Source organism: Ambystoma mexicanum, chromosome 6q (genome assembly GCF_040938575.1).
Source record: "Ambystoma mexicanum isolate Mex_15411 chromosome 6q, UKY_AmexF1_1, whole genome shotgun sequence".
NCBI classification, from domain to species: Eukaryota; Metazoa; Chordata; class Amphibia; order Caudata; family Ambystomatidae; genus Ambystoma; species Ambystoma mexicanum.
In genome coordinates this window covers 351,846,803-351,866,099 of record NC_090937.1, presented here as the reverse complement: position 1 = coordinate 351,866,099, position 19,297 = coordinate 351,846,803, and the positions used below count along the sequence as shown (strand labels likewise).

The 19,297-nt window shown below is 45.6% G+C and overlaps 1 protein-coding gene across 1 annotated transcript in view; it reads right to left on the bottom strand.

Moving 5' to 3' along the window:
• ABCA1 (ATP binding cassette subfamily A member 1) overlaps window positions 1-19,297 on the bottom strand; it is a 241,282-nt gene that overhangs the window by 161,127 nt on the left and 60,858 nt on the right. Inside the window, exons 3-5 of the mRNA XM_069630840.1 lie at window positions 18,062-18,155; window positions 10,303-10,444; window positions 8,897-9,015 (exon numbers count right to left, since the gene is read on the bottom strand). Coding sequence (XP_069486941.1) covers window positions 8,897-9,015; window positions 10,303-10,444; window positions 18,062-18,155 — 355 coding nt within the window. The remainder of the gene's footprint in view (window positions 1-8,896; window positions 9,016-10,302; window positions 10,445-18,061; window positions 18,156-19,297) is intronic.

Below are 19,297 nucleotides of genomic sequence, written 5' to 3'. Positions count from 1 at the left end.
CAAAAGAGGAGGGGAATTGTAGATTACGGGTGAACAAGGAAGAAGACAAACAATAACTTTCCAACTAGGTCTTGAGACAATTCGGAGCGTGCAAGTGCATTAACAGAAATGAGAGGCGAGGGGGAGGAGAGGTAGTGTAGGGTGGGGATGAACAGGGAATAAAGACAAACAAAAATATTCCTACTAGGTCATGAGACAATTTGGAGCGTGCAAGTGCAGTAACAGAAATTAGGGGAAAAGGGGAGGCGAAGTGCAGGACGGGGAGGAAGGACTATGCTCAGGCGGGTAGGAGAAGGGTACATTGAGTGCAAGTAAACAGGTTCAAACACAGCAAAAGGCTGGACATGAGGAAATTACATTGGAATGGGTGCACAATTAGGGAAAGCCTCACCCTATGGTGCAGGGGGCTACTTCAAGTATGCAGGTACAACTAGGTAATGTGCATCATTTGACTACCTCACCACATGGTACGGAGGGGCTACATCAAACTATGCAGGAACAAATAGGTCAAATGCAAAATTGGACTACCTCACCTCATGGTGAGGGGGGCTACATCAAATATGCGGGTACAAATGGGTAAAATGCAACATTACAGCGCTAGTTACATTAAGTGCAATTGTCACGCAGAGCCACAACATGGTACAGGGGTCTACGTTTAAAAAAATGCAGGTAGAATAGGTAAAAATCAACTGTTAGGCAAGGAATGAGTGGCTAAGCTGTGACCTGGGCGTGCACAAGTAACTACCTGACCATTTTGTCCATGCCCTCCTTCTCGTAATCTTTATAAGTGCACACATTTTTTAGATTGTTGGCGCAATCTTTCTCAACCTGATTCTTCGGTTAAGCAATAATGGCGCATTACAAGGTGATAGCAGTCATCCCAAGTTAATCGTGTGGGCCTTTATCGAGGCTAATGGAATGGGGAAGGGGGCATTATGAAGCCTTGGAGCTCACCCCAGAGGGCTCTACTGTACGGTAGGTGATGGCCGCCCCAACTGTGCAATAAAACTATCAGCAACCTTCAACCAAAGGCGTTTTTAATTATAGAAAAAAAAGGAAAATGTACATAACTCTAGAATGCTATTTTGTCTTGAAGTCTGTTTTCTGTGTTGATGGCAGTGACGTCAGGAGATATAAACTGGATTGCAGAGATTTCCGGCTATTTCACGTTTCCAATTTTATAATTACAAAAAGATGTTAGCACCAGCGTCTGGGGTTGGTGGGCACTAACAGGTACGTTGGAGGCTGCTGGGTAGGACAGTAGAGGAATGTGAGCTCAGGGCTGGGCATGCAGCACTCTGTTCGCAATGTGAGCTTCCACTAGTTAATGTGGCCTGCGTTCTGAGCTTCCTGATTTGCTAGCGCCCCACCAAGGAGCGAATGAAGCTTGTGCGGGGGTGGGGGGGGACTACTCACTTGGGGCTTCCTGTGACACAGCTTGCCCATGTCTGTTGCCAGTTGCCCAGTGTGTTCCCATCACAAAGGGAAGCTTGGATAGCAGCCCTCTGCAGGTGGTTAGAGCCTCCATTTCAAAATTGCAGATTAGCAGAACATAGAGAAATCATGGAATGCAGGCTTCTAGTGGTATTTAGAGCCTGCCTTCTTCACTGTATAATGGGTCTGAACTAGAACTAGAGAAGACAACATATTTTACTACTAAAGAACTCCCTGAGGAAAAGGGGGCAGAAGCTACTGGTCATCAAGGTGAGCTGAGCTTTGATCAGACTTCAGGCAGTAGAGAGAGTGCACAACCGGCAGAAGCCTGTGTAGTACAGCTGTTGTGCTGCAAGTCATATTTTCCTGGGATCTGACTTCTCAGTAAATACTGTCATTAAAATCCAATCACATATCACAGCACAACTGGGCTCTGGGCCAAGCGCTGAGCTTGCACGTAGAGCATTGTCAAATCTGATCATCGCGATAGCATCGGAGCGTGTAGGGTAGAGCACTTTCAGACGCAGCTTTCTGATATCACACCAGAGCTAAGTGTGTATCTTACTGGCATTGTGCACGTGCTGTTGAGGGACTGTAGGCATTAGGGCTCCAGCACAGGAGTGGACTCACTATTGAATGGTCCAGCTTGAAGAAGAAACAAATCCATGATGTGGCCATTCAAGAATTGACTTCATGTACAACACCGTGGAACGGCATCCTGCTACGCGCTCTAGGCACATGGGCCCAAGGTGCAGTGCATGCCTCAAAGAAGAGGCTGAACATGCAGTCTGCTCATGCAACCAACAATGTGCTCAAGCCATGCACTGGCTGTAGACTCAAGGCCTCGCAAGAACTTGGTAATTTTTTGGATAATCAATGCCTTGCCCTGATAATTTTACGTGGAGTGCTCGGACATGCACTTTATGGCTCACAGAACTCGATCCACTACTATGAGCATGTCATGTGACAATGGAGTGAGCGGCCATTTTTGGTGAATGTTACGGCGTCTCTGGAATCCCAGCAAGCAATGCCAGAGTGGCCAGGTGAACCTTGGCATGCGGCTCATTCGAATACGTTTTGCATCTCGAGTAGGGCACTGTTTAGCGTGATACATCAATGTAAATTTGATGTTATTTGATGGTTTTGGTCTGTAGTGATATGTGGAGTGGTCACCTTATCCCTGTGAACATCATCTTAAGTTTGGGCTTGATATTCCTTTCCTGTTGATTAACCAGCAGCGCACAATACATGCTACCCCCTTCTGGACCAGCTGAGCTTGACTTCCCTATGGGAATCCGGTGATTCCATCGAATATAAAGTATTGAATCCAAAAGCATCGAATGCAAAAGCATCGAAAAAAAATGCATTTTTCCATATGTAGAGCTTTTATTTTTATTATAACGGCTTTTAAGGGGTTAAAAAAACGGGGGTTGGTTAAAACGGGGTTTGGGGTGGGACCCCAGACTCCCCCATTAAAAAAAAAGAAAAACAAATGGATTTTTTCGATGCATTTTTTCGATGCTTTTGCATTGGATGATTTTGCATTCAATGCTATCACTATAAACCTTCCTATTGAGTATGTTCTGCTGGAAACAGCGGCAGGTATGAGGTCCAGTAGGCGTGATGCGCTGAATTTATTGACTGCATCTCCTCCAAAGTGGCAAGAATGCTCCAGGAGAGGCAAGGCACCCTGCCCGCTTGCTTTTCATGTGGTAGGGTTGCGTGGTTAGGGTGACTATTTCATTACTCAAACCTGCACTGGGCCCACTTGAAGGGTGTAACGCTGTGAAGGAAATTAATGAAACAAGAAATGATTTATTAAGTGGGATGTGGGGGTCACTACTGCACCTTAATCCCCTCCGAGCTGATTTGATGCTGGGTGGGCGCTGGCACAGAGAAACACACCGTGAGACTACACCATTGTCAAAGGTCACAAGCCAGCCAAACAGAGGATACATGCTGGCTCGCCTGCACGCGCCCTTTCCGAAGACGGTTTCCAGTGGCTGACACCGAGGCTTCCGCTATCAGCAAGAAAGCTCTTTGCACCCAACAAGCTGCTCACAAACACGCACCTATCAGCAAGAACCTTTATCAGCACCCGATAAAGATGCGGCAGCAGCTGGCCCCAACATTTCCCCACTGCTAAAAACAGTGGGAAAGGCATCCGAGTCATCAGAGCCACTGAGGTCACTCGGTCAAAGGCTGCGTGAAAACATCCATCGTCTCCTGTATACCTAGAGGCCATATATACTGGCCCGCTTTACATGTTCAGGAATTGGAAAGTTTCCTGACCTTCTAAAAGACTCTAATACTCATGGATGCGCCATTGCAGACCTCTTAGCATCTCTTTCTGGCCCCTCTCACAGGCCGATTTTATCAATAGGCAGGGGGGCAATGCAACGGGGGTTGGTGAGGGGGCTGGGTACTGCAATTTTTCTGAGATTGGATAAGACAGGGGCACTTTAGACCCATTAGAGGGGTCCACAGACTGTCATTAATGGATAAGGGGGTGGTGAAAGGCCACTTTGGATGGACGCCCAGTTTGCGGTGCCCTCTTGTGAGGTGCGGCACAGTTAGATGCAGTCCTTGGCTACTGAATGAGTCGTGTCTGAAGCGCCCAGCGTCATCTGGCAGAAGGTGCAAAGTTCCATGTGAAAGCTTACAAGGATCCCTCCTCCCCATACTCTTCCAAAGATGGGCTTTCTTCCGACAGCAAATATGATCCAGTTGGGCCGCCTGGTTTTAGTGGGATGGACTAAACTGTGAGCCTGGGACCAGGTGGGAGGGACCGGCCTATGCATAGCATGTGATCTAAGCAGATTTCCACAAGCCTCAGAAATATATATCTTCGTATGTATAAAGCACAGTCCAGAGAGTCTTCAAACGATGTTACTTCTTTAATTGGTAGATAAAACTAGGAAAAGTGAAACTCCAATGCATTTCAAAACCATTAAAGGTCCTTCATCAGGAACCACATCCGTCTCCCTTTTCGTCTATCAACTCTCCACTGATAATCTGATTACAGATATGAACATCCCCAAAAAGCAGCTGTCACCGATTCCTGCAATAGCGCTCTATGGGGAGAGTAAGAGCGAGGTGCGTGCACCTATCGTCAGGCTCCTCGTAAATAAATGAAACCGGTCTAAACTGTGGGCATCTCCCATAAGCCGGATCTTAGAGATGTCCAAGGGAACTATGGAGTTCTTACCACTCCAAGAGCAGAGTGTTACAATAGCGTCAGAATTTCATATGAAGTGTGTCTGGTACAGTATGATAGATGATGTATATAGCAGAGATTGATTTTTCAATTAGAAAATGTAACACGGCCACAGTTTAGCAGGTAAAATGGGCAGCAGAACATTGCTTACCAGGCAGCTGCGTTTTAAGGCTCCTAACAACTCGACACACTGAGTCCCCAGCAAACATATACAGTGCCTGCCCCGAAAACAGCCAGGGGCTCCGCACCATACGTCGATGCAAATTTATCGGATCAATGCTCCTGTCTGAGATTGCACAACAATGTGCGCAACAACTTTGCAACGCGGCACTCGTGGGTGTTTTATCTTGAGACGTGTGGCCACGGCACTCCTCAGATAATGCAGAGATAGTCCAGCACGTCGCACACACTGTCACCAGATTGGCTGCTCTGGGATTCACTGAGTCAGCATAGAACAGGCACTGGCAATGATGTAGGTTATTTTCCTCATGGCTGTGTTAACCCCTATAGCATAAGTCATAGTATACCGCTATAGGATGTTTCCAGAATTGCTGGAGTGAGCATAACCACCGTCCAATTAGGCCCATTCCTCGTTGATCCTCTATTAGTTTCATGTGGGGCCCCTGCACTAGTGTGTACTTGTAATCTACCTGTGGCACAGTAGAAATAATGGGTGTCATTACGAGTGTGGGGGCAAATCAGCTTAAATCCGCCAATTTAAAGCAAAACTTGCGTACCATTACCACCACTCGGTCCCATGGCACACCATGAAATTAAGAGTGGAGCCAAAGTGGTGTAAACCCTTATTTTTGGAATCCATAGACATCCACTGGGTTTTTGGGTGGATTTACAGCGACTGGTAATACTGTGCATTGATTCTACTGATTTGTTTTAAGGTTAAGTGGAGGATTAATCTCCAGCTTTTTGCTATAGGGGGTGAATCCTCCATTTTACCACAAAGTTAGAATTCGGCGGTGTGGTAAACGTGGCAGTAATTCCATTACCGCCAAATAATGTGGCAGTAACATAAGTGCTGCCACTTTTTAACCACACCACCAAGTTTGTAATGATCCCAATGTTTTTCCCTCACTACGCAGCCTTCCCAACATGTTATAGGGGTAGTACAATGATATAAACAAACTACAAACATAGAATAGTTGGACCAAGCCCTGGATGGTGTGAGAAAAATAACACTGTTCTATTGGGCGATGTTAAATAAGGGCAATCTTTTCACATGTAACGATTTTCAGGTGGTGTTCCCCTTCACTGCTTAAAATATTCTTTCTCCGAACCGGGAAACAACCCCTTCTCCATCAATCAAATCTCAAGGACTGACACATGTAAAGCTTACTCTATATGCCTGTAATTTCAACACTGGCTACAATAATTTGAGACCAGGGCGGCCGTAATGCGTACCCGAGGGAGTCCAAACCCAATATAATTTCATGCCAGACAGCTGCGTACCTTTATCCAGGCACCAGCCCAGTTTCCCTTACTCATTTTGGACAGATTTTCTCGCCATGTATTTAAAATAGGGACCCAGGGTTCAATCTTGAGTTGCCCGTGAACATCAATGCACAAATATGTGCCAGTGAATTTAAAATGTGGCATCTATTCGGCTGTGTAAGTTTACTCACTCAACCAACAAGGTTTTCACTAATTTGGCATGAGATGTTTTCTGGTGAATAGTTGCTTTTTGTACCTTTGACAAGAAATTAAGATATTTAATTAAACCTAAATATGGTGGGTTACTCCTGTATAGCTGCTATTATTTTAAATCCATGCCTGTAGAATATTTTTTGCCAATTCATGTACAGACAATGTTATCAAGGAGTTTGTGACCTTGAAAATGTACCCACAGCAAATGTGATTGGTTTACAGCGATGAGGCATACTGAGCAGCAGAGGGCTGTACGGGGGACTAATGTTACCCAGAACACCTTGGGCACTGTTCAAAGGAAGGACTCTGGAGTGGAGTTCACTGTAGGTCTCCAAAGCCAGAGGACTCTGGCTGACTGACCCCAAGACCATAAGACGAGTCAGGGATTTGCAATCAAGGCAAATTGGTGGACAGGTCGAGAGGGAGCAAGTGCACAAGACATTAACACTGCAAGGACCTGGGCACGAGCAGCACAGGCAGGGGTGGAGGTGGAAAAAAGGAACTTGTGGTACTCTGCATCCAAAAAGTAAGAGTGGGGTGGTTGAACATGTGGCTGTGGGGTGGAGGAGTGAGGGGTTTAGGGGGCGGCAGGTGACCAGGATCACAAACTTTGGCTCAAATAGTTGGATTTCAAGATCTACAGTAATAATGCCTTATAGAGTTTACTTACAAAAAACACAAGTTGCATAATAAAGCCACATGACAACATGTAAATCCTTATAGCAAAATATTAAGCCAAAATAATATCCCTGTGGCTTTAATTTTCACATACTGAATGATAACTAAGTCCCAGAATGCAAGATAATGCCAACCTGAAAAATCTAGTTAACCCCATGGTACTTTCAATGATTTAAGGCATGTAATAAAATAAGTTGTGTAATAAACAAAGATAGATTTGCAGATTCCTTGTGACAAACTTCCAGCACGGTGTTATTCATGATGTTGAAAACATTTGATTAGTGACTTAAAGCAACTTAAATGTTTGCATGTCAAGATAGTAGACCCCATGGATATAAACAAATCTTTAAATGGGCGCTTTGTGTTGCTCACTTTAACTATCACAGATTTTCAAGATAACTGGTGCTTTGCAGCTCTTTAAGTTGGAAATGTTCCATTAGGAATATGAAAGGCTCTGCTGCTGATAAAAGAAATGTGTTTGCAGTCTGAGCACCTTAATGACCAGCAGAGTCACGGACCGGTTGGGGGGGCGAGAGAGCGAGAGAGCGAGAGAGCGAGAGAGCGAGAGAGAGAGAGAGAGAGACTACCTCTGACTTGGAAAACTGCCAGTGCTTGAATGTCCACCTGAGCTGATTGTATATTTGGCTCAGGAGAAAAAAAGCGTCAAGGATGCGCTTTTTGAGCCTGTGAACAAGGTAGAACACCTTAAACTAGAAAGAGGTTTGGTTCTTATTAGGGGAGCCAACGTATGCATTTCCTGTGTGCTGCCGCTGCACATATTTTAGGGCAGCGGCATGGAAAGCATGTTAACATTGTTAGGCAGGGGTGGACTGGCCTATAGGGAACTCTGGAGATTTCTCAGTAGGCCTCTTTTGTGTGGTAGTTCCAAGTGTTCCCATAGGAAAAGGGTTGCGTTCGCTGAAAATGTGTAATATGGGGCCACTTTGAAAATGATTTCCAGGGCCTCTTGATTCAGTCCCCCCCCCCCCTCCCGTTAGGGATTGTTTTCCCGGGGGATGCCCAGGCCCCAGAGCACCCACGTACCCTGAGTCCCTGGTGGGGCCAGTTTCAACCAGGAAGCTGTATTCCTTGGTACGTTTCCCCAATTTACAAGTCAAGTCCCTCAGTTCGTTAATGCAGCTGCTCCTGTGTCGCTGAAGGTCGCTATATCTTTGATCAAAGATCATGACATTCCTTTTCAGTATCCAATTACTTTTGCTGTATAATGGCGGTTCTCTTGCAAAGTGCAGTTTCGCCACCCTTCCAATTCACTATCCTTTCTGAATAGATAAGGAAGAGTACAGAGATGGAAAAACCTGATGGCACGTGTTTGTGGCATAAAGCTATCACAAAAAGACTGATGCAATAGATTTCCGATAGCGTTTATATATGTTATTGCTGTTTGGTAGGCACATTCAGTACCCAGGATGCGGTGCTGTGTATCACCACTACTGTTTGAGGCAGAGAAGTGCCCCAATCTTAGGTTGGGTGCAAAACCATATATGATAGATTTGCCCAGCGCAGGAGGCTGTGTACCCACTTCTCTGCTACTAGAAAGTGCCTTCACAGAAAAGTGCCCAGCACCAAAGCGTCGTTTTAATACATCTTTCTAGATAAACATGTATTTGATTCATCACCATTGATTGCACAGGCATCCCGACTGACTCGCATGCGCCCTCCCGTACATTCTCTTATACCTTCCCAATAATGTGTCTGTTTTCTCTTTTCTTCGCTTATCTAATTCCACCATCTACTCCCTCTGAACGTCTCCTTTGTTCTCCCCCTGCCCCCACACACCAGGGTCTTGTGTACCCGTGCACCTCTATCCAGACAAGCCTCAGCGCTGTAAGACCACTGTGGTGGAGATTGACATCGTGTATTTTCTTATTAGCATAATAATCAACGTACCTGTGTAAGTTCCCCGCAGCTTCCGCAGCATCCTCATCAGTTGGTGGACATCTTTTACGCTGGCATCCTCCTGGCTGTATAGCAGCAGCCTCTGGGTGTCCGAGAACATGCGAGAGACGCTGAAATGAAGGGAGCGAGTTTCAGGCATGGTGTGGAACGTCTGCGCGGTCTGCCAAGGGGTCCCTGCTGTGTTTCAGCAAGCACACGGCAGGAGAAGCACTACAACCTAACTCACATCTACCTCAATAAGGTTGCCCCTCATGGAGACGGCAGCCGGGAGTCCGCATTTAACGGAATCAACTAGGCACAATTTAAGAAAACCTTTTCACTTTTTTGTTAAGGCCACATTCAGTGCTGTGATGCCGGCTAGTCCCTAATTGGCAAACCCAGAGCAATTACATAACATGAAAAAGGTTAAATAACATTACAAATAGGTGCTTGCTAAGGTAGGTGCATGCCACTGGTCAAGCGTGCATTGTGAGTTGGAGAAAGAAATCAGATAATCAATGTCTAGTCCAAGGGTCTGAACTATTTGGTGCTCCATATGTTTGGACTACAACTCCCATCAGCCCTAGCCAGCATAATAAATGGCGAGGTGTGATGGGAGGCACAGTCCCATACATCTGAAGAGTCAACGGCTGCGTACCTCTGGTCTAGTCGCTCCCAGGGGAGACTTGCATAATGCAGGTCACTTCTATGACATCAAAGGTTACATTTGCTGTGTGTATAACTCTTAGAAAGTGCAGACCAAAGCCAAGGGTAGAATACCATTTCCTGCACCTCTGGCACTACCCTCACCCCCAATTGAACCGCAAGTGTGCTAAACAAGGGGGCAGCATGTGGTGTCATGGCTGCATACTCTGGTGCCACGTGCTACGACTGAGAAGCCATCAAATGCATCTGAGTGACACACCAGTGGAGGGAAAGACACTCTGCCCACGTACAACATTTTAGTTTTTATCTTATGTTTTAAAAAGGTAGGTCATTGGCGCTGAGCTGCTGGAGAGACAAGAGGTCTTTATATATTTAACAGTGTTCTTCTTTAAGAAAAGAAAATATTAAACCAGAATCCGATAATCAACCATCAGCCCTTTAAGACTCATCTAACTAGAGCTCGGTTTGACCATGTGGAAGCAATGGCGGACATTGCAGTGTCACTCAACAAGATATACGAGATGTTTTGACACGGACTCCCATGGGCACATTACCATTGGCTATGCTGATGGGAGTGGCACAAAACATCTGGCGAGCCAAAGTGTGTAGACGACGGATATATGTATTCCATTTCGTCAAAGCCCACAAGCATCAGGGTGCCTCCACAATCCCCCCTCTCCATTACCCCAGCGGTCACATGCTCAACTGTACCCGGGCCCCAAAAGGAGCGAGGAGCACGTGGGTCTACTCACATGGATTTGTTAAAGTTTCCGACGACTCCTGGCGATTCCCCTGGGGTCGGGTAGCGAAAGCAAGGGTTGTTGGCATTACAGATGATCCCCTGCAGCCAGGGTAAAGTGCCCGCAGATGGCATGGCTTTGTTTGGGAAATGACCTAGAAAGGGGTGGGGAGGGAGAGGAAAGAAGTTGGAAATTATTAGACAGCCATTTGCTCTTTCCACTGAAGCTCTCAGTGTTTTTACTAAAATCAAAGTATTCGGACTGCGCTGACATTTAATCCGAAACCAGTGCGGATCAACATTCCGGTTTGTGGCAACAGACACAAATGTTTCATTTCCAGTGGCCAGGATGCGGATTAAGTTATTAGTAGAGCCTCGCTAAGGGTGACTCATGAATTCAATCCACCCTCCCGCCACCTCCCCCCTGATGATTATGCAATCAAAGACGTTTTTGGCAACAGCGCTGTGGCATTTATGAGGACAGCTCACCCTAAGGCTCTGTCGCCCAGCCCTATAATCAGATACATATAGAAGTTGACGTCATTCTTCTCTTTTTACCAAAAATCCTCTTTTCACAATCCAAAATCGAGAGTCGAACTCACTGCGAAAATATGACGCGGGAGCAGCCCAGCGACAACGGGGTTTGAGGCACTCTGGCAAAGTTGCCAAAACTTGCAGGGAGAGAAAGTCATGACATTCCAGGACAAGTTTTCGGAGTAAATGTCTTCTGTGACAACTAAATAGAATTCGATAGGCGGGGAAAAAAACGCTTTCTGTTGTTCAAGTTTTAGAACAAAACGCAGGTCAGAGCAGCAGCTGAACCTATCAAAGGCCCAAACTGGCCACAGGGAGAATAGGAAGCGACGCCAGCAAACGCACAAGGAAAATAAAAATGCCAACATGTTTAAAGGGGCATTGTCATGAAATATGTTATTTTAAAAAAAGGAAATAATTATCAGTGGCATCTTGGAGAACACAAACAGACTTGTGCAAAACATAGTGAATCCGAAAAATGAGCCCTCCAGTTGGCTCTTGAGGGCTGACCTCTTTCCCAATGCACTGCATGGTGTCATGACTTCTGCAACTCGACTCAACGATCCCTGCAGGAGACCTTCTACACACAGGCAATATGGCTGCTGTGGCAAGCTATCAATAACTGGGAAATGTTTGCACTTCGGAGATCAGTGATGTTGCAAGGATATCCTTGCCCTATTTCCACCTGTCCATCTTTATTTCTTTTGTGGTTCCCTTTTCTTTCTCTTTTCGTTTCTCGTTTTTATTTTCTTCTTTCATTCGTTTGTTCCTTCTATTCTTATCATTGATCCTTCTATTCCCTTCCATCTCTTTGATGCTCATTTCATCTTTTCAGTTCATTCCTTCCTTCCTCTGCCATTGTTATTCCCCCATTCTTTGCCCTTCTTTCCGTCTTTCTTTCTTGTCTTCATACAACCCTTTCTTCTTTCGCTCATTTTCCATGTTTTCGTCAATCAATCTACCTCTTTGTTTCTCTTTATCAGTCTCTACCATCCTTCAGACAGTCTTACTTATTTCTTTTATTTAATCCATTTCCTTTTTTTTCTTTCTTTCTTTGCTATTTTTCTTCTTTTTTTCCACGATTGTTTCTTTTTCCTCTTCATCTCCCTTTTGTTCTTCCTCCTTCACATTTTTACTTCTTTCGCTCATTCCTACTCTCTTTTCATTTTGCAAATGGTAAATATAGGCTTCACCACTCTTCACCATTTTCCTGTTGGTACATGTTCAATTCTCTTCTGCATTACAAGATCGGACAAATAACACTGAAATCTTTGCCAATCTTGTTCCAATAAAGACAGAGCAACCTTACTTGCTGTCACTCGTCATCATCGGCCCTTTCAGTAAATGGCCAGAGAGTCTCTGCACCTTTTCAACCTGCATTAACATAATGGGTGCAAGGTGGACGGCTGGAGTGTGACTATTACCAGAGCAACAGTCCACACTAACACAGGCCTTTCTTATCAGTCACTACACCTCCACAAAGAGTTATGTCTTCTTCTTTCTTTTTCTCACGCACACATCAAAGGATGTTTAGTTTGGAGCCTATGGCATATAAATAGTGACAATTACATTGTAGCCAGATGTGTTTCATTGTGACTTTTGAGAGCCTTCAATGGTGATGGTTGGGGGCCTTTCCATTAAGTTCTCTGGTGTTGAATGAATTCATTTATAGCCACCTCATATATGTAGTAAAAGAAAAACAAACAGGTGAATTTTGAATTTTTCCCCAAACGCCCCACAGTGGCTTTTGTGAACTGTTCTGAATCCGTTGCCAGCGGCTGGTGGCATATGCCGGTTTATCAGAGGATGTACCCAACCACAAACAAACAGGGAACGTGTGTCCACCCACTGAGGGCAAGTGAAACGAGGCATCATAACTAAGATGGGCTTTGTTACAGTGTGAAGCATTGCCCCAGGCTTCTTTCAGATGTGATACTTCCAAGTCTTCATCCTTCTCCAGATTAGAAGAGTGGAAATACGGTTCAGCCATGTGCAGGAAGGGCTGATACGTGACCACTCTGATTATAATGTTCAGGGACAAGAAGGAAGGTTGCTCTTCCTTTTCAGAAACAAGACTGGTAAATATTTCAGTTTGATTTATCTGATTTTCTAATTCACTATCCACCAGATAATCACACTGATGCGGAAGGAAGGAAGGAAGGAAGGGAGGGAGGGAGGGAGGAAGGAAGAAAGGAAGGAAGGAAGGAAGGAAGGGAGGGAGGGAGGGAGGGAGGGAGGAAGGAAGGAAGGAAGGAAGGAAGGAAGGAAGGAAGGAAGGAAGGAAGGAAGGAAGGAAGGAAGGAAGGAAGGAAGGAAGGAAGGAAGGAAGGAAGGAAGGAAGGAAGGGAAGAGATAAATACAATGAAACATGAAAAGAAAGGTGACAGAAAGAAGAAAGGAAGAATGGAAGGAAAGAAAGAATAAGAGTTGTATAGAAGGAAAGAAAGATGGAATGAATGAAGGAAGCAAATGTGAAATGTCGAAATGGAAGATGAAGAAAGAATGAAGGGGCAAAGGAAAGATGGAATGAAGGAAGGAAAGAAGAAAGATTTAAACATAGACGACTTGAAGGAAAAGAAGAAAAGATGGAATGAAGCAAGGGAAGACATGAAGAGAGAAAGTTGGAATGTAATGCAGTTTAAATGAAATGAGGAAAGAGAAGTAAAGAGAAAGAGAATTCAAGGAAGAAAATTGAAAGATTAAATGGAAACAAAAATGGAAAGAAAAACAAAGAGCAGAAAGTGAGCCGGAATGATGGCGAGGAAGGAAAAGAATACAATTTTGAAAAAATCGAGAAAGGAAAATAAAGAACATTATCATGGAAAAGGGAAATACAAAATGAAGAAGCATGAAAAGAAGGAAAGACAAGTGGAAACGGGGTCAAAACATCATTGCAAATTAGTCAATATCAGAATTGCTGCAATGCACTTCGGAGTTGAGTATCTTGCCTATGACCAAGTCTGCTACTGACAAGGTTGAGACACCACCCCCTGCCTCTCATAGTTGTAGAAATTGCCTTACAGTGACCAGTTCAGTGGGTGAGGCCGGGGGAAAGAGGGCAGCACCCGGGAGCCAAACGGAGGGCTCATTTTTGGGGCTATTTAAACAATGTTTTTAAGAAGTCGTTCAACAAGGCTCCAACGGTAATTAGTTCAATGTTTTAAAATAAAAAAGTTCATGACAGTTCCCTGGAGCGCCACAACTGGATTTTATACACAGTGCAAAGTTTGTCATCTATAACTTAAAAACAAAAGCCACAAAAACGTCTTGGGGGTCCTACTTGCGAAGATCCATCTTTTTAACAAGTCCTAAACACTGCAATTGACATTTGAGTGCTAACCCACTGAACATGGTTCAAAAGGAATCCCCATTTATATAGCCCGACATTCTGATGAACGGGATTCCAATGCATCTGCCACTTTTCATGTGGGCAACTTTAAAGCTGTCCCTTTCTTGACATAAGGTTGATATGCACCCCAAAAGGGGAACAAACATAACATAACTACTTGCTCCCACCAGCCCTTGGTCAAACTGCCTGGCCTGCAAATAGTTGCTGAGCAGGCGAGCGTGGCTCAACGTCAACAGGCACCACTGCGCACCTGCACTCCCTCCCAGGACAGCTATCTTTGGCGGCTGAGTTCCCTTAACCGGGGCTGATATAGCAAATGATTGCGCAGTGGAACATATTTCCTCATAGCCATTAGAGCGGCGCTGTGTCGCCTGCCACTTAGAAGCAGGTAATATGCCAACACCAAAAGGCATCCCGGATACAATGTTGCAATTTGGCATTCGTCCCTGTTACTGCCAGCTACAGCCATGAAACAGGTCATGCTGCTTCTCCTCCATGCCACGCCCCCAGTGCCAGCCGTGTCCACATTGGCTGGCTGTTTGTTACAGCACAACCTGTTCATAGAACACGGTCACAAAAGTGCTTTGGGGCATGCAGTGCCTGACAGACCACAAGCAAAGCATGTGCATAGAAACCTTAGCATGCTCTACACCCGGAACCTTTCGAGGGGTGAGCGGTGAACGGCGGACTCTCTTCAGGTCACAAGCCACAATCACAGCAGCGCTTGCCCAGCCTTCCATCCTTCAGAGGTTGAAGAAATCGGCACAAGTCAGTTGGGGGCCATAGATCTTTTTATCTGTGTGACACTTCGGTGTGTGGTGTGTGTACTTTACAAGGTCATTAACTTACAATCAATAAGAGGAGAACCAGTTTCGGCGGAGCACGCAAGCTTTCAATGACACCCCCATCTAAAAAGTGTTGCAGTATGTGCGTTAACTTGCTAATGTGTGTATTACACAGCACTAACATGCAGAGACCTCGCCGCTGGCAGCTGGATTTCAGCAGCACATGGCGCACTGTAAATGTTTGATTGAAAATTGGCTCAGCTTAAAGGTCAGTGCCAGCGTGCAGCGCCCTTCCATCTTTGCATTGCAGTCTACACCATTTTCCAGTCATTTTAGAAGACAAATAAGCATCCTAATTTAGAAAACAACTCCATGTTAGCTTCGTCTAGAAAAAAAGAAAGCTGCTTTTGAGAACATCCTATGAGTGCAATAACGGGGGCCCTGTACCCTACTAACTAGGAAGCGGCGCCAGCCGCCTGCTGGTGGTGTCCACTGTCCAAAGAGGCCGGGATGTTCCACAAGCACGAGTTGCTCCAGCGGGAACATGATGGGAGAGAATGGCAGCGGGGAACGCCTCCACTGGCATCATCCATTGGCTCCTGACGCCGTGCTCTCTGCTCCACTTTCCACCCCACTTTCCAATGGCAAGATACCTGTGGGTGGCTTGAGTTGGGCAGAACAAGTCCATGGCCGACCGCACTCGGTGTCGCAATGCAAAGATTGAAGGGTGCTTCATGCCGACACTGGCAGACGACCTTTAAGCTCAGTCTATTTGTAATACAACATTTACAGTACGACATGTGCGGGTCTAAAATCCAGCTGCCAGTTAACACCTTGTGATCTCTGCAGCAGTGCAACGAAACCTAGATCTCTGGGGGGCTAACTGGTGATAGGAGGGGCCACTTCGGAAACTGGCCAGGGCAAACAGAGGCTCCGCCCCCTCTGTTCTACTCCAAGGGTTGTCTGGCGTGGGGCCCAAGTATCAAATGGTACATTTTAAAATGCAATATGCCAATGAGAATGACACAGTGATTAGATTTAAAGATAACATACACATTTAGTTGCGTTGATCATTTCTATATCTAAAGCCCAGGATTCCGATCAGGTATCATCACCCTTTAGGCAGAAGCAACCGTCAGGAGACCAAGTGGAAGTACAGTGTACCACTAATCCAACTTCCACGAGATACAAACAATACATTTCTGTTCATTATACCATTACATGACATTATAAAAGCATTTTCACGCTAGCTGTGCCCATACATTTCCATTCTGGCTGCACCAAAATATGGCAATATTCCTATATGAACATATTCCTTTCTGCTTTGTGCATAATGCTAGTAATGATACTATAAACAAAGTCCATCCCAGTAAAAAAATGTCAAGCCAGAGGAAAAAAATGGCTAGACTGGCTGACCCAAACCGCCAGTCAAGCCACGTACTAATACATGTCATAGCTACTTTGTTATAGATGCCCAGTAAAAAAAAAAGGTAATGCCACAGTAATAAATTACTAGACCGGCTGCACCAAAATGCCATTCCAACCACATAACACATCATGCTTACTTTATCATGTATGTCCACTAACATGTTATGTTTAGTGAAATGTCCCTTTACCCACCAGTCCCTCTCCCACCAATCACAACCACTCCCACCCTCTACAGCCAGAATCAGCTCCCCGGCCCAGTATTACACATGAGTGCACAAACACACACACATAATTACACATTCCCTCACTCATTCAAACATCCCATTCACCACACACTCACTCATTGACATGCGCACCCATCCCCCCCATATATCATACACTCATTCACACACACTCACTCATTCACACATCCATTATAGACACACTCCTTGCACACATGGATACATACATAACGTGCTAACGTGAAACACCCTTTAACACTGCTAGATTCAGAAAGGTCTTCCCTCACTTCTCTGCCTAACAAAAAGCATGTGCGCACATCAGCACCTCCCCTCGGATGTGAAGGAACACTGAACATTGTTACATGTTCGCTTGCATCCGTGGAGATGGGGCCGATGTCTACACTTCATTTTTGTAAGGCAGTGGTGTGATGGAAGCCTTTCCTGAAACTATCAGCTTTAAGGTTATGCTGCATTTGTGCAAATACATTGTTCTGCACTAACACAGTAACACTTTAAAGCCGCCAGTTTAAGGAAAGGCTCCTCTCCCTTCTCTGGCTAACAAAAAGCTATGTGCGTAAGCCCCGCCACTCAGCTCACATTTCTGGGAGGTCAGGGGGATACGGGGGTCTGAAGCACAGTCAACTCAATGGCATTTGCAGTCTGTGGTCTGTACCATGTGCTGGAGGGGTTCATATGTGGACCTGGGCTGTGATGGCAGGTCCCACCGTCCTGCAATGCAGCAAAGGGTAGGGCTAGGGGTTGGCGTAACGGTCGGAATTCGGACATTTGCTCCACTGGGAAATTGGCAGCAAATATTAGGGAAATGCCCCCCTGCTTCGCCAATTTCAGAATTTGGATGGTTTTGCCTGACATTTCGACAAATGAGTGGGCTGCATTAACTTTCGTTCCCTTAATTGGCCTGAATTTCGACCAAAACTGCCCAAGAAACTAAACTGATCAGGAAAATTGAATTTGCCCAAAAGAGGCATACTGGGAAAAAATCTGCCCCGTAAGCAAAGGCAAATTGGAGGCTTCACGATGAAAGGGCATATACACAAGGCATGATTGGAAAAAAGTGGGTTTGTGCGTGTGGGGTTTGAACAACAGCTTGTGACTACACTCCTAACTCAAAGGTCAGAGGCTAAAATCGCTCTACTTTTCATACATGACCCTTCTGCAGAAGGTAAAAAAACTTTGAGAATACCAGTCTTCAGCCAACGACAACCATTTTGTTTTGTTTTTTTGCCAGTCAGTGGCCAGTATTGAAGCAGTTTGTGTTGATGTTCTGATAGCCATGAGCGAGCTGGTGACAAGTGCAATGGGGGCAGTGGCATCTGACCCTGGAAGGAAGTAGGGCGTTTCATTCCTCGCCTCCCCATCCCCATGCCCCCATGCCCATGGCAGCCCTGCAGCAGCCCTGGGCGCGCGCACACACCCCCTTGCCCAGGAACTTACACTCATGCTGCTCGTAGGGCGGGTACGAGAGCCGCACCGAGATCAGGATGAAGAAAATGAAGAGGGGCCAGGCGACCTCAATCAGAAGCTGGAACTGCAGAGAAAAAGAGAACACAGGCTCAGCATTTCATCACATACATACACAACAGGAAGGGTGGGCATAGCTGCGAGAAATGTAACGTGAATGCCTAAAGCGAATGGATGCACAATGTCTTGTATTACGCAAGGTCATGAAAGAGTTAAAGCAAGTAGTAGACTCCTCTGTGCGAAGACACCGCAAACTGGGCCCCATTTGGGGGGAGAGGGGATCTGGAGCGATTGTATTGCTTAATGCAAAAGGCCTGCCAAGGCACTGCCCTGGCCTCGCCTAGGAACCGAGCTGGGCTGTCGGAATGTGCTTCCAGCGAGCCCAGGCCCAGATGCAGTTTGCCAGCATGAAACCCCCCCAGTTCTTCGTGATTTCCTGAATATGATACTCAATTGTTTTTCTCGTCTTTTAAACAAGCCACTCAATTTTCTGAAAATTGGCTTGTGGGGCAGTGCAACAAACCAGCCTCACTGCCCTTCTCTCACTTCTTGCTTAAAAGCTGAACTATGCATGTGTGCATGCCAAGGGGGTGAGAAAATGCAGAAGTGAAAAAAGAGGAGGCAGACAGCTCAAAACAGTGTCTTTGGAACCAGGATCTATTCCTATATCTTAGTAGTCAGTGACCTGGTAGAAGAACGGAAGGCCCAGACAACATAACCCACAATCTATCACAATAACCCGAATCAGGGCAATTATTAACTGGTAACCCATAGGAAGGCACAAAGAAAACCATTTGCAACCTTTTACAATCATAAGAAAGGCAGACTCTCGTTGTTTCCCTTCCAAAATAGAATAAAGAAATAGTATTAATCAGCCAGTTCTGCTGTTTCTAAAAGCTCAGTACTCACCAGACCTACCCAACAGTGTGCCAAGCTCTAAACACCACATCTTCGAGCTAGTGTGCCTGTTCAGAGATGGATGATGGCTTCCTCTAAGAGAGAGAATGGACATCCTTTAGATGGAGATGAGGGCGACACACTCTGCTTTTCTGTGGCATTACAGATTCCCTGCGATCTAATTACATCATCATTGCCCGTTGTGATGCAAGGTGATCAAGTCTTCTTTCAGCGTCCTTTCCTCTAAACACATCGGGCCCAGCAGCTTGGGTGGATCTTCCATCGGCTTCATAGAGCATTGTTGAAGGTTTT